Source organism: Psammomys obesus, unplaced genomic scaffold (genome assembly GCF_907164565.1).
Source record: "Psammomys obesus unplaced genomic scaffold, mPsaObe1.curated_primary_1811, whole genome shotgun sequence".
Classification (NCBI taxonomy): Eukaryota; Metazoa; Chordata; class Mammalia; order Rodentia; family Muridae; genus Psammomys; species Psammomys obesus.
In genome coordinates this window covers 7,270,493-7,285,425 of record NW_026592710.1, presented here as the reverse complement: position 1 = coordinate 7,285,425, position 14,933 = coordinate 7,270,493, and the positions used below count along the sequence as shown (strand labels likewise).

General features: G+C 51.8%; 1 protein-coding gene across 1 annotated transcript; it reads left to right on the top strand.

Moving 5' to 3' along the window:
- The first annotated feature begins 3,188 nt into the window (after positions 1–3,188).
- On the top strand, positions 3,189–6,301 carry Srm (spermidine synthase). Its single transcript, XM_055615182.1, has 8 exons — positions 3,189–3,422; positions 3,711–3,831; positions 4,153–4,245; positions 4,921–5,074; positions 5,406–5,489; positions 5,567–5,712; positions 5,799–5,921; positions 5,998–6,301. Exons 1-8 carry the CDS (start codon positions 3,256–3,258, stop codon positions 6,016–6,018), a joined length of 909 nt encoding a protein of 302 aa, XP_055471157.1. The 5' UTR covers positions 3,189–3,255; the 3' UTR covers positions 6,019–6,301.
- The last annotated feature ends 8,632 nt before the right edge of the window (positions 6,302–14,933 follow it).

The following is a 14,933-nucleotide window of genomic DNA, read 5'->3' as shown; positions in this document are numbered from 1 at the left end:
TTTTTAAACCTTGTCAGAGACAGTCTCTTCACTGCTACATTAGACAAGCAAGCTATTGTTCCCACCCCCAGCTTCTGGAGCTTCCTGTCCCTGCCTCCCCTTTCGCAGTGGGGACACACGGGAACTTAGGTCCTTGCACTGTTGTGTCGTGCTCTCACATGGGTTCTGGAGGGGAGGGTCTGAATTCAGGTCAGCTGAGTTAAGTAGGAAGCACATTTACCCATTGTCTTAGCTAATTTTATGTCATAAGCTAGAATTATCTGAAAGGGCACGTCAATTAAGAAAATGGCCCTATACGATCCAGGTATAGGGCTTTTCTTAATTAGTAATTGATGGGGGAGGGCCCAGCCCAATGTGGTACCATCCCTGGGCTGGTGGTCCTGGGGTTTTTGTTTTGGGGGGGGGGGTTTGTTTGAGACAGGGTATCTCTATGTAGTCCTGGCTATCCTGGAGCTCATCTGTAGACGAGGCTGTATCCAAACTCAATAGAGCCACCTGCCTGTGCCTCCCCAGTGCTGGGTTAAAGGTGTGCACCACCACAACCCAGCCCAGTGTTTTATGAGAAAGAGGATGAGCACCCCTTTGTGGCCTCTGTATCGGCTCCTGCCTCCAGGTTTCTGTTCTGCTTGAGTTCCTGTCCTGGCTTCCTTCAGTGATAGACTGTAGTTTTTTCTCCATAACTTGCTCTTTTGGTCATGGTCATCATCTTGATGCTGTGGAAACCCAAAGACACCCGCTGAGCCATCCTCCAGCGATAGATCACTGAAATTCCAGGCTGTCCTTGGAGAGCTTGACTAAAACAACAAAATCTATTCAGGCGGTGTAGGCATGCACACCCTTAATCTCTTTAATCCCAGCACTCAGGAGGCAGAGACAGTCAGACCTCTAAATTGAAGCCAGACTTATCTACTGAGTTCCAGGACAGCCAGGACTACACAGAGAAACCTTGTCTCAAAAAACAAACAGAGAGAGAGAGAGAGAGAAAAGATGTCAATTACAGAGGCAAGCAGTTAGTTTCCATTGAGAGAGGCTGAGGAAGGGGAGGACTCAAGAAGAGGGCATTGGGCTGTGCCCAGAAGGGAAGAAGCCAGGCCTGATGGCTGTACTCTCAGTCCTCGGAAGGAAAGGAAAATAGTAAGTTCCAGGACAACTGGTCTACACAGGGAAACCCTGATGAAAGGTTTCTCAGAACTCAAATGACTCCTCATCCCTTATTCTACCAATTTCCTACTAGTCACATTTACTTGTAAAAGTGGGAAACACCGACCATAAGGAAGTCAGTGCTTTGGTTAGCTTCTTCCTCAGAACAGGGTTTCTCTGTGTGGCCTTGGCTATCCTGGACTCACTCTGTAGACCAGGCTGGCCTCAAACTCAACAGTGATCCACCTGCCTCTGCCTCCCTGGGTGCTGGGATTAAGGATGTGTGCCACCACCACCAGGCTTTCTTGAGTTCTTGAGGAAAAAAAAAAAAAAAAGTGGCTGTCCAGTGCCAACTGCTTAGCCAGTCTCTATAGTGACAGACACCATGTGGCAGCCCCATGGCCAGCAGCCACTATTCATTGACAGGCTCACTTGTCAGTGCCTGGGCCTTCCTTCTCCCACGTCAACACCTGGCAGCAATGGCATAACTGAGGTTCTTGTTCTGACTAGGGAGAGAATCTGTTTCTGCCTGGCTTCTGCTTTTCAGTATCATTGTGGTTTTCCGTGGACTAGATGGCAAGATTAAAGGCAAAAAACAAAGCTTTTTTCCCTGGTCCCCATCAGTGAGGTCACTGTGCATTCAGGGAAGTTTGTTTGTTGTTGTTCTGTTCTTTTGTTTTGGGATTTCTGTTTTGGTTTGGTTTTTGTTTTGTTTGTTTTGAGATAGGGTCTCAATATGCAACTCTGGTTGTCCTGAACTCACTATGTAGACCAGGCTGGCCTTGAGATCCAAACCAAAGGCGTGTGCCACCACACCTGGCTTTACTTGCTTTTTATTTTTTATTTTTTGTAGTATCTCCATCTTCCTAAACCTGAAAGGTATGGTCACTTCAGTCTTCCTGGAGGACACATGCTGGAATGACTTTGTTCCCCTCCCTTGTTTCCCAGAAGAGGGATGGAAGATGAAATGGACTCAACCTGCCACCAGGGTCAGCCATCTCCAGGAATTATCCCCAGCCTTCTGGCAACCTGCATTCTGCCTCAGGGCACCTGGCAAATGAACAGCAGCAGAGGCAGAACTGCACTGATCCGCTGATCCGTAAGGACAGCGGCTTCCATGCCAAGGACAGGCTGTCCCAGTCAAGCCTGTAAAACTGGACACAGTATCTCCATCCTGGATAACGCGACAACTTTCTAGAACTACCTTCCTCACTCCTGTTTAGGAGGTTGAAGTCAGCCAAGGCCCAGACAGGGCTCGCAGGTTTGAGGCTCAGCTCCAAGCAATAGCTCATGCCCTTCAGCCTGTGCGTTATGACAAGGGAGCTGCCCCCACTCCAGGTGGAGGCTGCTGAATGTCAGGAATAGCTTAGTCGAGGTTCATCTTCCTTCCTTGGCATTCAAACTGTGTATGGAGCAATTAGCATTTAATATTTGGTAATTAGCATGCTTAATGTGATTCTGATAAGTTCCTTGACATTTTCATAAAAACAGCACGTTCCCTCCCACCCTTCAAGGAGTAAGACCTAGTTTGTAAAAAAAAAAAAAAAAAAAAAAAAGGGGGGGGGGCGCCAGTCTTTTTTGGTTCTGAATATGCATGTGCTCTTCCTGGGCTCTGCTGGTAAATTTAGAAACTCTTTGGGAAAGAGCTCCACTATTATTCCGCAGCCAACCCGCTCGCTTCTGGCTCACAATCTAAAGCAAAATAGCCAAATGGCGCGACAATCCTCGCAAGTAAATAAAAGTCCCTTGCGCGCCCGGACTAGACACACGATCTGCTCAGACCCAGTGAGCAGCCAAGGATGAGGCCCCGTCCCTGGAAAACCTGCGCCGGCGCAGCCCGCCCCGGAACCCTCCCGCCGCCTGGGCCCCTCGGCCCCACGTGGCCCGGCAGCGGCCGCACTACCCTGCTGCCGCTGACAGACGGCTGGCCCCAACCAATCACCGCTGGCAGCGGCCCGGCGGCCAATGAGCGCCTGCAGAAGCTCGGGCCGGCCCGCGCCGCCATTGGAGGGCCGGGGCTCCGCCCCTCTCCATAGGCCCCGCCCCAGTGGGGTAGGTTGTGGCGCGGGCGGCGGGCCGAGGTGGTCCCGTTGTGCTGCGCTCGCGCCGCCCGCCATGGAGCCCGGCCCCGACGGCCCAGCCGCGCCCGGCCCCGCCGCCATCCGTGAGGGCTGGTTCCGAGAGACCTGCAGCCTGTGGCCTGGCCAGGCCCTGTCGCTGCAGGTGGAGCAGCTGCTGCACCACCGGCGCTCGCGGTACCAAGACATCCTCGTCTTCCGCAGGTACCGCCCGCCGCGCGCCGGTACAGCTGTCAGAAGTTCTGCGCTGGGCCCGCCTCCCGCGCGCTCTGCCCGCGGCCGGGCCCTGCGTCCACGTGTCACTCCCGGGACACGTCAGCCGAGGGGACCCCGAGGCCCACCCAGCCCCCACTCGTGGCCGGCCTGCCACGTGTCACCCTGACGGCCCACCCCGGGACCCCATGGCGGCCACGGTGCGCGCCCAGGGCGGGCTGGGACCCGATCTCCCCGTGCCCCAGGATCCACATCCCCCGACTGTCACTCTGCCCGCAGTAAAACCTACGGCAACGTGCTGGTTCTGGATGGCGTCATCCAGTGTACTGAAAGGGACGAGTTCTCCTACCAGGAGATGATCGCCAACCTGCCGCTCTGCAGCCACCCCAACCCGCGGAAGGTACCGCCCGCCTTGCCCCGGGTTCTGCTCTGATCTCAGGGTCATGAAAGAACAGGTCTAGGTGACACTAGGTGAGGATGTGTGGGCCAGATGCTACCCAGTGGGTTGTCAGAAAATACCAGTCAGGATGAGGAGAAGCCCTAGGAGAGCCGGTCTCCTGAAGCCCTGAGAGGGGCGACCTGGGCTGCCAGGACCCCAGGCGCAGGGAGGTTCACAAGAGAAGAGAATGACTCAGAAAGACCTGTAACTGGGAGGAGCATTGGCGGCTCCAGGTTCTGTGGGAGTGGACCTGCGCAGTCCTGACTTGTCCTCCTCCCCCAGGTGCTGATCATCGGGGGCGGAGATGGGGGCGTCCTGCGGGAAGTGGTGAAGCACCCCTCTGTGGAGTCTGTGGTCCAGTGCGAGATCGATGAGGTGGGTGCTGTGCGGGAGGCCTGGGTCAGCTCTGTCCCAGCCTGACTCTGCACCTGAAGTTCAGTGTTCTCACCACCCCTGGCCTGTTTCCTCCCCCAATCTGAAAAGATGGTTCGGTGGGAGGACCAGATAGTTAAAAGCCTGGCACAGACAGCACCACGGATGGTACTTTTTAGTGTGTTCAGAGCTGGTTTCTGCTTAAGGCCCAGGCAGGGCCAGGGACATCTCCAACAACTAAGGCATCTACCTACCTTTTACACCCAGTGTGGTTATGCCAAGTGTTGCCCATGATACAGTGATGGACAGGTGAGTCCCCAAGCCTGGAGTTGATGATCTGGACTGGAAAAGATACACCGGATTACTGATGAGTCTAGACAGTGGTGGGATGTACAGAAAACACAGCAGGGTAAACGCTAATAGGAAGTGTGCATACCTGTAGAAGAGTCGAGAAAGCCCCTTGTGTCAAGTGAGATGGGACACTTGAGCTGTGGGGAGATGAGGCATGAGCACCATGAAGAGCCTTCCTGCCCTGTGAAGAGCTGAGGTGCCAGAGTTCCTCATATTTCATAGCTCTTCGGAAACTGGGGATTCAAAAGGGAAGGGCTTGTCCAAGGAGACCCAACCAGGAGTCCCCAGCCTCTGACCCAGCCCAGTTCTTCCTGTCTCCCTCCCCAGGATGTCATCGAAGTCTCTAAGAAGTTCCTGCCTGGCATGGCCATCGGCTACTCCAGCTCAAAGCTAACCCTCCATGTAGGGGATGGCTTTGAGTTCATGAAACAGAACCAAGATGCCTTTGACGTCATCATCACCGACTCCTCAGACCCCATGGGTGAGCCAGGGCAAGCCCCGCATCATGCAGCAGCCCCCAGAATCGAGCTGTGTTCTCCCTTGTCAACATGGATGCTGGAGACCTGAGGAGAGGAGGCTAGCTTTGGTCCATAGCGACCTCAGTTTCCTCTTCATCCTCTCACTGTGCTTGGTTGGCCAGCGGTGGGAGTGGGATTACATGAAGGGCCCCCCGAGTGCCAAGGCAGCAGACACTCCATGTTCCACAAACTTGGGTCCAACACCAGCTTTGCCACCAAGCAGCCATGTGGCCATGTTGTAGGTAACTAGCCTGGAGGTCTCAGCCAGGGTGGCCCCCGTCTTTACCCCTCTAGGCCCTGCCGAGAGCCTCTTCAAGGAGTCCTACTACCAGCTCATGAAGACAGCACTCAAGGAAGATGGCATCCTCTGCTGCCAGGGTGAGCGTGGGCACGGTGGGATGCAGGGATCCCCAACTGCCCTCTGTGGCAAGGCTGACCCACAGCGTCCCCCGCAGGTGAGTGCCAGTGGCTGCACCTCGACCTCATCAAGGAGATGAGGCATTTCTGCAGATCTCTCTTCCCTGTGGTGGGCTACGCCTACTGCACCATCCCCACCTACCCCAGTGGCCAGATCGGCTTCATGCTGTGCAGCAAGAACCCGGTGAGCCGGGTGCTCCCTGCAGGGTGGGGCGTGGGCAGGCACTGAGAGCCCCATCTTGATGTCCTTTGGTCCTCCCTGGCCCCCAGAACACAAACTTCCGGGAGCCCGTGCAGCAGCTGACACAGGCCCAGGTGGAGCAGATGCAGCTGAGATACTATAACTCGGACATGCACCGTGCAGCCTTCGTGCTGCCTGAGTTCACCCGCAAGGTAAGTGGCCTGTCACGCTCCTGCTGGGCCTCGTCCTGCACATCTTACACATCTCACTCCCTTCATGCCCCACCAGGCCCTGAATGACATAAGCTGAACCCAGGGGCCACTGCAGCACCACCCGAGACCTCCATCGGATTGGACCAAGGAGCTTCCAAGTCGTCTGGGGACCGCCCGCCCCAGACCAGCCTCCCAGATGACTCATGCCCACCAACCAAGTGTTACAGGCCCCAGAATGTGCCTGGCTGCCCTGCTGGGTGGACTCAGTCTCTGTGTCTATCTCCATGGCGTTCAGCCCCAAGCTATACCAGCTCTGTACAGCACCGTCTATGCCCTGTGTCACCCAACAAAAAAAAACACGTGTATTTATAACAAGCTCAGCCATGACCTCTCACCTTTTCTGGTCCCACCAGTGACTGATACTGCCAGGTGTAGGGGTGTTCTGTGGCCTCTGGCACAGACAACCCAGCAGTTGTTAGGGCCAGCACCCAGATCTCTCCTGAGAAGCTGATTAGCCATTCAGTCACCTCCTCACCCAGGTGCTAGAGAACCTGCTCTAGGGCACAGTGGTGTGGGCTAAAGGGTCCAGGGGTGGCAGCCTGAGACAGTGGCTCTTAACTGCCCTGGAGTGTTCTGAGAGTGGGCATCGTGCAGGTCTGAGGCACTATGCACCCTGGTGCTAGAGGCAATGCCAGGAGGAGCTGGCAGGGCCCTGGCCCAGGCCGTCACCTGGAACCTGTTTGATAATGTGTGCTCTGGCAGTGCTTCCACTGTGGCTCTAAGTTCAAATCCCTCCAGGAGTTCTCCCAGATTCCAAGAGGTTACAGGCCCAGGGCTGTCCTCTCTCCAAGGTGCTGAACCAACCCTCAGCAGAACCAAGGCTCTGGTTTCTGGAGAGAGGCACCAGGTACAGGTCCTCATGCCGACTCTGCCCAGGAATGGCAGGGAAAGCTTGCTAGAGCCAGAATCACCAGCCCCTTCCTCACCTTAGCCAAGCAGCAGGGACCAAGTGGCAAGGAGAAGGGAATTTATGGGATAATTGAAGGTTAGCAGGGGTAGCAAGGTAGTTGGTCCCCTTATGGAGTGATGCTAAAATCTCCTACCTCACTTAAGCAGCCATAGACAGTCCAGTGCTGATAGGGTTAATTCTGGAGACCCAGGATCTGACACACACATGTGCCAGTGAGCTAGTTCATCTCCAGGGTTACAGCCTCAGCCTTTTTATTTTTTTATGACTTATTTTATGTGCATTGGTGTTTTGCTTGCATGGATGTCTGCTGAATCCCCTTGAAGCTAGAGTTCCAGTCAGCTGGAAGCTGCCATGTGGATGCTGGGAATTGAACCTGGGTCCTGTGGAACAGTAGACCATGCACCTAACCACTGAGCCATCTCTCCAGCCCCTCAGTCTAACTTCTTAGGTGCCCATTCCCAAAGCTCTCCTATCCAAATGTTGGGGTACTCATCCCTGCCCACCCAAGAAGTGGAGGACAGAGTTGCTCCACTGTGGGCCTGATGCCAGGAGGCAGGAAGGCATTCACTGGCATCTCAGCTCAACGCAAACACTTGGCCTCCCAGGGAGATGCCCATGGACCACCACCTTCCAGCTGGAAGCAGACGTGCTGCTGAGCAGAGCAGGCGGGACGGCCTCCAGATCCCCGAGCTGAGTGGGACCAGGTTGGAGTCCAGGCTCCATCTGTATCCCACTTGCACTGTAACCTGAGTCCGTTCAGTCCTGCCTGGCACCCTGACCACCAGGGCTGTGACTACAGCCACATGCATCAGCTCCCTGAAGCAAGTCCCAAGTTGTAGCAGAGGGCAAGAGAACCAGTTGCAAAAACCAAGGGCTTTTCCCAGACACCTGCAGGGCAACTTGTTCCCTGCTTTGAGTCTGAGCCTGTTGATATAGACACAAGGAATTCTTGAATAGACCAGCTTACACTGGGGAATAGAATCATGATTAGTTTTTTTGGTTTTCAAGACAGGGTTTCTCTGTGTAGCCCTGGCTGTCCTGGAACTCACTTTGTAGACCAGGCTGGCTTCAACCTCCTAAGAGCTGGGATTAAAAGTATGTGCCACCACGACAATCTGGACATCCTACCTAGAGTTTTAAAACTCAAGTTGACCATTACCCTGGTGTGAAGATTCCAACAGTCCCCTGTGCTGCTCAGGAGAAGCAATGAATCATGAGTTGATGTCTGGGAAGCCATCTCTCCCACTTTTTTATTTTATAACTTACTCATTTGGTATTTTTTCCCGCCTGGTTACAATCACAGAATCTAAAACCCTTGGAAATTTTTTATTTTTATTTATACAGTGTTCTGCCTCCATGTGTGCCTCCACAGCAGAAGAGGGCACCGGGGTACCAGATCCCACTATAGATGATTATGAGCCATCATGTGGTTGCTGGGAATTGAACTCAGGACTTCTGGATGAGGAGCTAGTGCTCTTAACCTCTGAGCCATCTCTCCAGCCCCCCCCCTTTAGTTTTATTTATTATTTATACAGTATTCTTCCTGAATGTGTGTCTGTAGGGCAGAAGAGGGCACCAGATCTCATTATATGATTATATGATGGTTGTGAGCCGCCATGTGGGTGCCGGGAATTGAACTCAGCACCTCTGGAAGAGCAGCCAGTGCCCTTAACCTCTGAGCCATCTCTCCAGGGCAGGCCCCCTTGGGATTTCTTGATGGGGGTGATTTGTATCATGTGCTAATGAGGTGGCTTGAGTGGGACACAGAAAGCCTTGCACTCAGGTCACCACATAATTAGTACAAGACAGGTCTCTGGCCTCCAGGAAAGAAACGAGGGTGCCACGAGTCCAGGTTGCTGAAGCCTGGGACAGGGACCAGAGGGACCTAGACTACGTGCCTGCCCTCTGCCCTCTGCAATGTCTTGTGATGGTCCAGTACATGCTGCTTCCTTGCGTTCTGTGGATGGAACATGAAGAAGGGCTAACGGGGACAAGATGACGAGCCACTGCTCACGATTGCCATCCCAGATGAGGCTATTCTGAGTTTTTAACTCGCACCTGGCTCTGCGGCCACAGCCCACGCACCACTCACGGCGCCGTCTTTATGTGGTGGTAGACTTGTGGGTGTGACTGTCTGCATGACTGTGGTGGAACACCTGCCTGGCATGTGTAAGGCCCTGGCTTCCAGGCCAGCACTGTCAAAACAAGGGTTTTAACTCCTTCCCCTCATTCTGCCTGTCTGCCCACCTTGGTAAAAGGGCTTAGGCTTTCATGTACAAGCTCACAGCAGGGAGAGAAAGTAATCCATTGTGGTTTTATCTCCTACAAGGTTTTTCCCAGGATGTTGATTGGTTGGCTTGTTTTCACATTTAAAAAAATTTATAATATTTCATAGTTTTTAAAGAGCTATTTTATTTGCTTTTTCAAGGGTTCATCTGTAGTCCTGGCTGTGCTGGAACTCAACACTGTAGACCAGGCTGACCTCGAACTCATCCACCTGCCTCTGCGCCTTGAGTGCTGTGATTTAGAGGTGTGTACCACCACCACCTGGCATAAAAACTAACTTGTGTGTCTGCCATGTGTGTATGGGTGCCCAGAGAGGCCAAAAGAGGGGTTGTGAGCTCAGTGCTAGGACTTGAACTCAGGTCCTCTGGAAGAACAGTATATACTCATAATCACTGAGCTATCTTCCATCTCCTTTCCTTACCTTTCTTATTGTGAGGAAAATGGTGTGTGACAAAACTTCCTGGGGAGATAACACACACTTCTTACTCACTCCAGGAAGGGAATCTACGACAAACCAAATACAGATACTACCACAGTCCAATTTAGTGAACCAACAAATTTTATTGGGGTTATTTACAGGAACAAAAATGACTCAAAGACATCTGCACCACCCAAGCCCACCTCACATGAGTAACAGCTCACAAAGATAGGAATCTAGTATACTGCACAGCCTGAAGGCAGCTCGAGGAGGCAGCTCAGCTGGTTTCTGCTTCTTCCAGGCAGCTGGTCTGTTCTCAGAGTCTTTGCAGCTTGGTGTCCTTTCATCAGAGTGGGACTCTAACATTTTGTTTACTCTGGCCGAGGGCCTAATGAGTCTTGTCTGTTTCAGGGACTTCCTGAACCTATTTTGCATAGTTTACTTTTCCTGCTTAAGGAGCTTTCCTGCTGGATGGAATATTTTAATCTCTGGGAAAACTTTAAATTCAGAATCAAAATGGAGTTGCTTGTGACAATGAAAGAAGAAAGAAAAGGAAGAAAAGAAGAGGCTCAGGCATACACAGATAACTCCAGCCTCCAGTTCAAAGACAGCCTGGCCTATATAGTGAAACACTCAACAAACAAGGGGATTCAACAAACAAGGTAGTCCAGTGTTGAGGCGCACTGGATGCTCTTGCAAAAGACGTAGGTTTAGTTCACAACACCTACATGGTGGTTCAGAACCATCTGTAACACCAGTTCCAGAAGATCTGATGCCCTCTTCTGGGTCCACAGGCACCAGACATGCACATGATACACACACATTCAGGCAAACACTAAAAATAAAATAAAATAAAATAAAATAAAATAAAATAAAATAAAATAAAATAAAAAAGTCTTTAAAGGCTCAGCAAGGTGGCTCAGTGGGTAATGTGCTTGCCACTAAGTATGACCAACTGAATTCAGTCCTGAGATCTATGCGGTAGGAGAGAACCAATTCTGGGAAGCTAGCTTCTGACTTTCATACTTGTGCACGTATACCCACACAAATGTTAAAAACGAAGGTGTTCTAAATGATTCAGCGGATCCCAGCACTCAGGAAAGCAGAGACAGGCAGATCACTGTGAGTTTGAGACTAGCCTTGTCTACAAAGCAAGTCCAAGTCCGGGATAGCCAAGGCTACATACAGAGAAACCCTGTCTCTAAAAACCAAAACCTAAGTAAGTAAATAAACAAATGACTCAGTGGAGCCAGGAAGTGGAGGTGTACGCCTTTAATCCTAGCACTCGAGGAGGCAGACGGCAGGTGAATCTCTGTGAATTCAAACCCAACCTGGTCTACAAAGAGAGTTCCAGGACAGCCAGGGCTACACAGAGAAACCCTGTCTCCAAACACCAAAACACACAAATCCCATGTTTAGGAGCCGGAAGAAGAAAACCAAAAGGAGAATGAGGAGTGGGAGAGCGAGGAAAAGAGACGATGCCTCCTGGAAAAATGAAAAGTCTGCTTTCGGATGGTGGGCGTGGCTCTATGGAGTTGGGTATATAGTTAGCATGAGGGAGTTCATTCCCCAGCACAGAAAACAGAGACCTGCATGGCCCCCTTGGTAGGCAGAGCTCTTGATGGCGATGTGCTTTTACTCCTTTCTCCAAGAACCAAGAACAATGTCTCTGCTGGGGTGGAGGGGAGAAATGGAATGGTCTTTTTTATTTTATTTTATTTGCCAAGTTTACTTCTTAATTTTTTAAAGTTTTATTTATGTGTATGAATGTTTTGCCTGTGTACTTGTCTGGGCACCATGTGCCGGAAGAGGGTGTCAGATGTGGAAATATGTGGGTGCTGGGAATGGAACCTGGGTCCTCTGCAAGAGCAGACAGTTCTCTTCACTGCTGAGCCACTTCTCCACACCCCCTACTTTAGATAATTTTTTTCTTCTTTCACAGCTTCATACTTGACCAAATCCATCTAGCATCCTCTGTCCCCATCACAGACCCCTTCTTCTCAACTTGTTCTGAGATCAAAAGATTAAAAATCAGCCATTATTATTAAAGTTTAAGGCCTGAACTAGCTGGGTGAGGTCCAGTAATGCCCTGAGGGGAAGAACCCGGCCTACAGCATTCTTTTCCCCCACCCCCACTAGAGATAATGTTGCTAGGAAACTGGCCCATCCCCCTAAGGAAGGACAACAGATCCTTAATGGTTTGGGGACCTTCCTATAGCCAATCATTTCAAAACAGCATGTTGACCAATAGATGCTTGCCAGGCAGGAATCGCCCCTGCCTTGGGCGTGCTGGGAGGGACCACAATCTTTAAATCACCCAACTAACCTGAGCACACGGCTCTCACCACTTCGGCGGTGGGGGGTATGGGCCCAAGCTGCAGCTTCTAATTTGTAATAAAAAGATCCTCATGTGGTTTACAATGGACTTGACTCCTGGTGGTGGTCTTTTGGGGTATCCAGATTCGGGCACAACAGTTTCCCCTCTACTTGCCAGTCTTGTGGGGTCTGTGTGCCCCGGTGCTACTGCATTTAATTAAGGCTGCTTGCACGAGCATGTGTGGCAAGTTACTTACTTGAGCAAGGGCTACTGTAGTGTGGGACTGTCCTCCTGAGCCAAGCACGTACCATGCCATTTGGGGGCATTCGGCTGCGCTTCTTGTGAAAGGATTGTTAGCCACCCCACCCCCCACCCCCACGGAAGGGTGGGGAGGGTCACAAGACACTCACCTGGGTGTCCAGCCACTCCCTTTCACCTGCTGTGTGCAATTCTGCCTTAATTGCAGGAGGCCTCTGGAGTTGCTGTGGGAAACTGAGGCAGGCAGACGGGATCTCATCAGGCTAAGACGGCGCTGTTGGAACAGCGAGGGGCTTCGGCAGAGTGCGCTCAGAGAGGCTGGGGGCAGGAGCATGCGCACGCCTACATAGGTGGCGCAGCTGCCGGGTTCTAACTATTCTGTGGTTTGACGGGGCGGATTGTTTTCAATACCTGAGCATATTGTTTCTGTAGGAGCGGCAGAATGGTCAGGCTGAGGCCTATTGCCTCGTACAGCCTGACTCAGTTTCTCACGACCTGAGACAGCGGTTATCCAACTGCCATTTTGGAGCGTTCAGCTGCGCACCCTGGCAAAATGGGGATCCCAGCTGGCCTTGTTACCTGCTTACCCCTCCCACATGGAGGGACGGGAGTGTCTCTTCCGCCCACTCTCTGCAATTCTGCCTTAAGGGCGCCTAGCCTTGGGGAGGGGCTAGAGTACATGGCCTGGGGAAGAGGAGGGGAAGGAGCGCTCACGCCCTGTAAGTAACCCTCTCCTAGGAGTTCAATTAGTTCCCCAAGTGAACTTTGTTGGGATCTTGTCCTTGGGACCTTAGGAGAAGGAAGAGGTCTAGACTTTGTTTAGTCTCCGCATTGGGAAGGAGTTTTAGTAAGAGCAACTTCCGTACCAATGGCCTGGGTACAAGATAAAATGGCTTCCTGTGCCCGCCCCTCCACACTAGTTACCCCCTGCGAGTCTCCTTCCTCTCTCCATGAAATGCACGTCGACAACAATGCAGAAAGCATGCAGGTCCCCCGTCTCCCCAGCTCCTTGTCACGAGGAGGAGACGGAGACCCACCAAGAGCAAGGTAATGTCAGCAGGTCCCTGAGGATGGACTGGCCTAGCAGCCGTGGCTTACATGGGAAGATCTAACATAACCTTCTCCAGAGGACGGAAGCTATCCTGAAGGCACGCTGTGCTCTTGTTTTGACAGCTTGTGCTGGGGGAGGACAAAGGCCTGAGCACCTGCCTCTGGAGGTGTTGCTGGTGTGAATGTGTTTTTGTTTTAACCCCAGGTGTGGGGTGTGGGATTGATTCAGAGGGTCCACGGCAGCAGACTTTTTGCCTGGTGCAGCCTTGGAGGAGCTCTTTGCCAGCTGCAGACAGTTTAATTCTGAAGACTCTGGTGAGGGAATAAATGCCAGAGCCCAGAGAGTGTTGAGGGAGCTCCAAGAAAGAACAAGGCTGCTCCTGCTTCCTCCTTGCTGCTCTTGGTTGCTGTTGTGAGCCAAGAAGTTTGAGGGCTCCTGAAACGAGGATTGGACTGGCTCCAAAGAACCCCATGACCCTAACCAGCAGGAAGCCGCTAAGAGAGCTGAGCCTGCACTCACCAATCCTGTCTCTCTCCTACCTGGTGTGGGGGTGTTGGAAGAGATGGGGGTGGAGCAGGGAAAAAAGATAAGAAATGTAAATAAGTTTTTAAAAAGTATGCTGACAGGGAGGAACTTGTCTACCAGGAATACATTTCACACAGTGTGACAACTTCAGATCACCTAGCAGCCACGACAGTGATCGGCAGCCGAGATGGAGAGGAGGAGGGCCTCATTGAGCAGTCCCGCTTAGCTGTCCACGCTCTCAACCTCCAATTAGACCTAAACCTCAGGCCAGGACCCGACAGATAGACCTTTGTTCTTCCCGGTGTGGCCACACTGAGTAAATCTCCACTCTCTGCCTTTCACTGTTAAGTGGCCTATTTGAGGATTGGTAGCTGAGGCTAACTGCGCAAGTTCTGACCTTACCAATGTTGCTATAATGAAAAGGAGATTTTGTTTGTTTGTTCATTTGTTCATTCATTCTGAGACAAGGTCTCTCTGTTAGCCCTGGCTAACCTGGGACTTGTCTGTAGACCAGGCTGGCCCTGAATTCAGAGATCTATCTGCTTGCCTCTGAGTGTTGCCTCTGATTAAAGTTGTGTGCCACCAATGCCCAAGATTTCTTTAAAAAGCCATCCTTGGGGCTGGAGAGATGATTCAGCAGTTAAGAACACTTGCTGGACTCAAGTTCAATATCCAGTACCCAGTTCCTGTAACTCCAATTTCAGGGAATCCAGTGCTCTCTTCTGGCCTCCAAAAGCACTTGAATATACATGGCTCAGCACTCAGACACACACACACACAAATCTAAAAAATCACTATCTTCATGAGTAATGAAAACCAGCCCCTCCAACAGTCTAATCAAAACCCCTTTCTTTTTTCTATAGGCCAAGCCTCCCCATTTCTCAATTTTTACTTATATAATTGCTGGGATAAAGTTCCCTCCCCACAGCATGCCAGAGGCAGGAGAATTGCAACAAGTTTGAGGCAAGCTTGAGCAACACAGTTCAAAGCCAGTCAGGCCTAAATAGTGAGACCCTGTCTTCAAATGAGTAAAGTTACCTCTAAACCAGCACTGGTACCAGGAGCTCCAGTTTCCTGATTCTGCTTCAGACTCAGAAATCGCCACAAGACCCTCCTTCCACCTGCCACCCAGCATTCATGCTCCCAAGTGTAGCAGTGTCTTGTTTTCTGCTCCATGTCCCATTTCC

Coding starts and splice junctions, on each gene's coding strand:
- Srm (XM_055615182.1), top strand. CDS start 3,256: ATGGAGCCCGGCCCCGACGGCCCAGCCGCGCCCGGCCCCGCCGCCATC. Junction 3,423..3,710: donor GACATCCTCGTCTTCCGCAG/GTACCGCCCGCC, acceptor CTCTGCCCGCAG/TAAAACCTACGGCAACGTGC. Junction 5,713..5,798: donor TGCTGTGCAGCAAGAACCCG/GTGAGCCGGGTG, acceptor CCTGGCCCCCAG/AACACAAACTTCCGGGAGCC.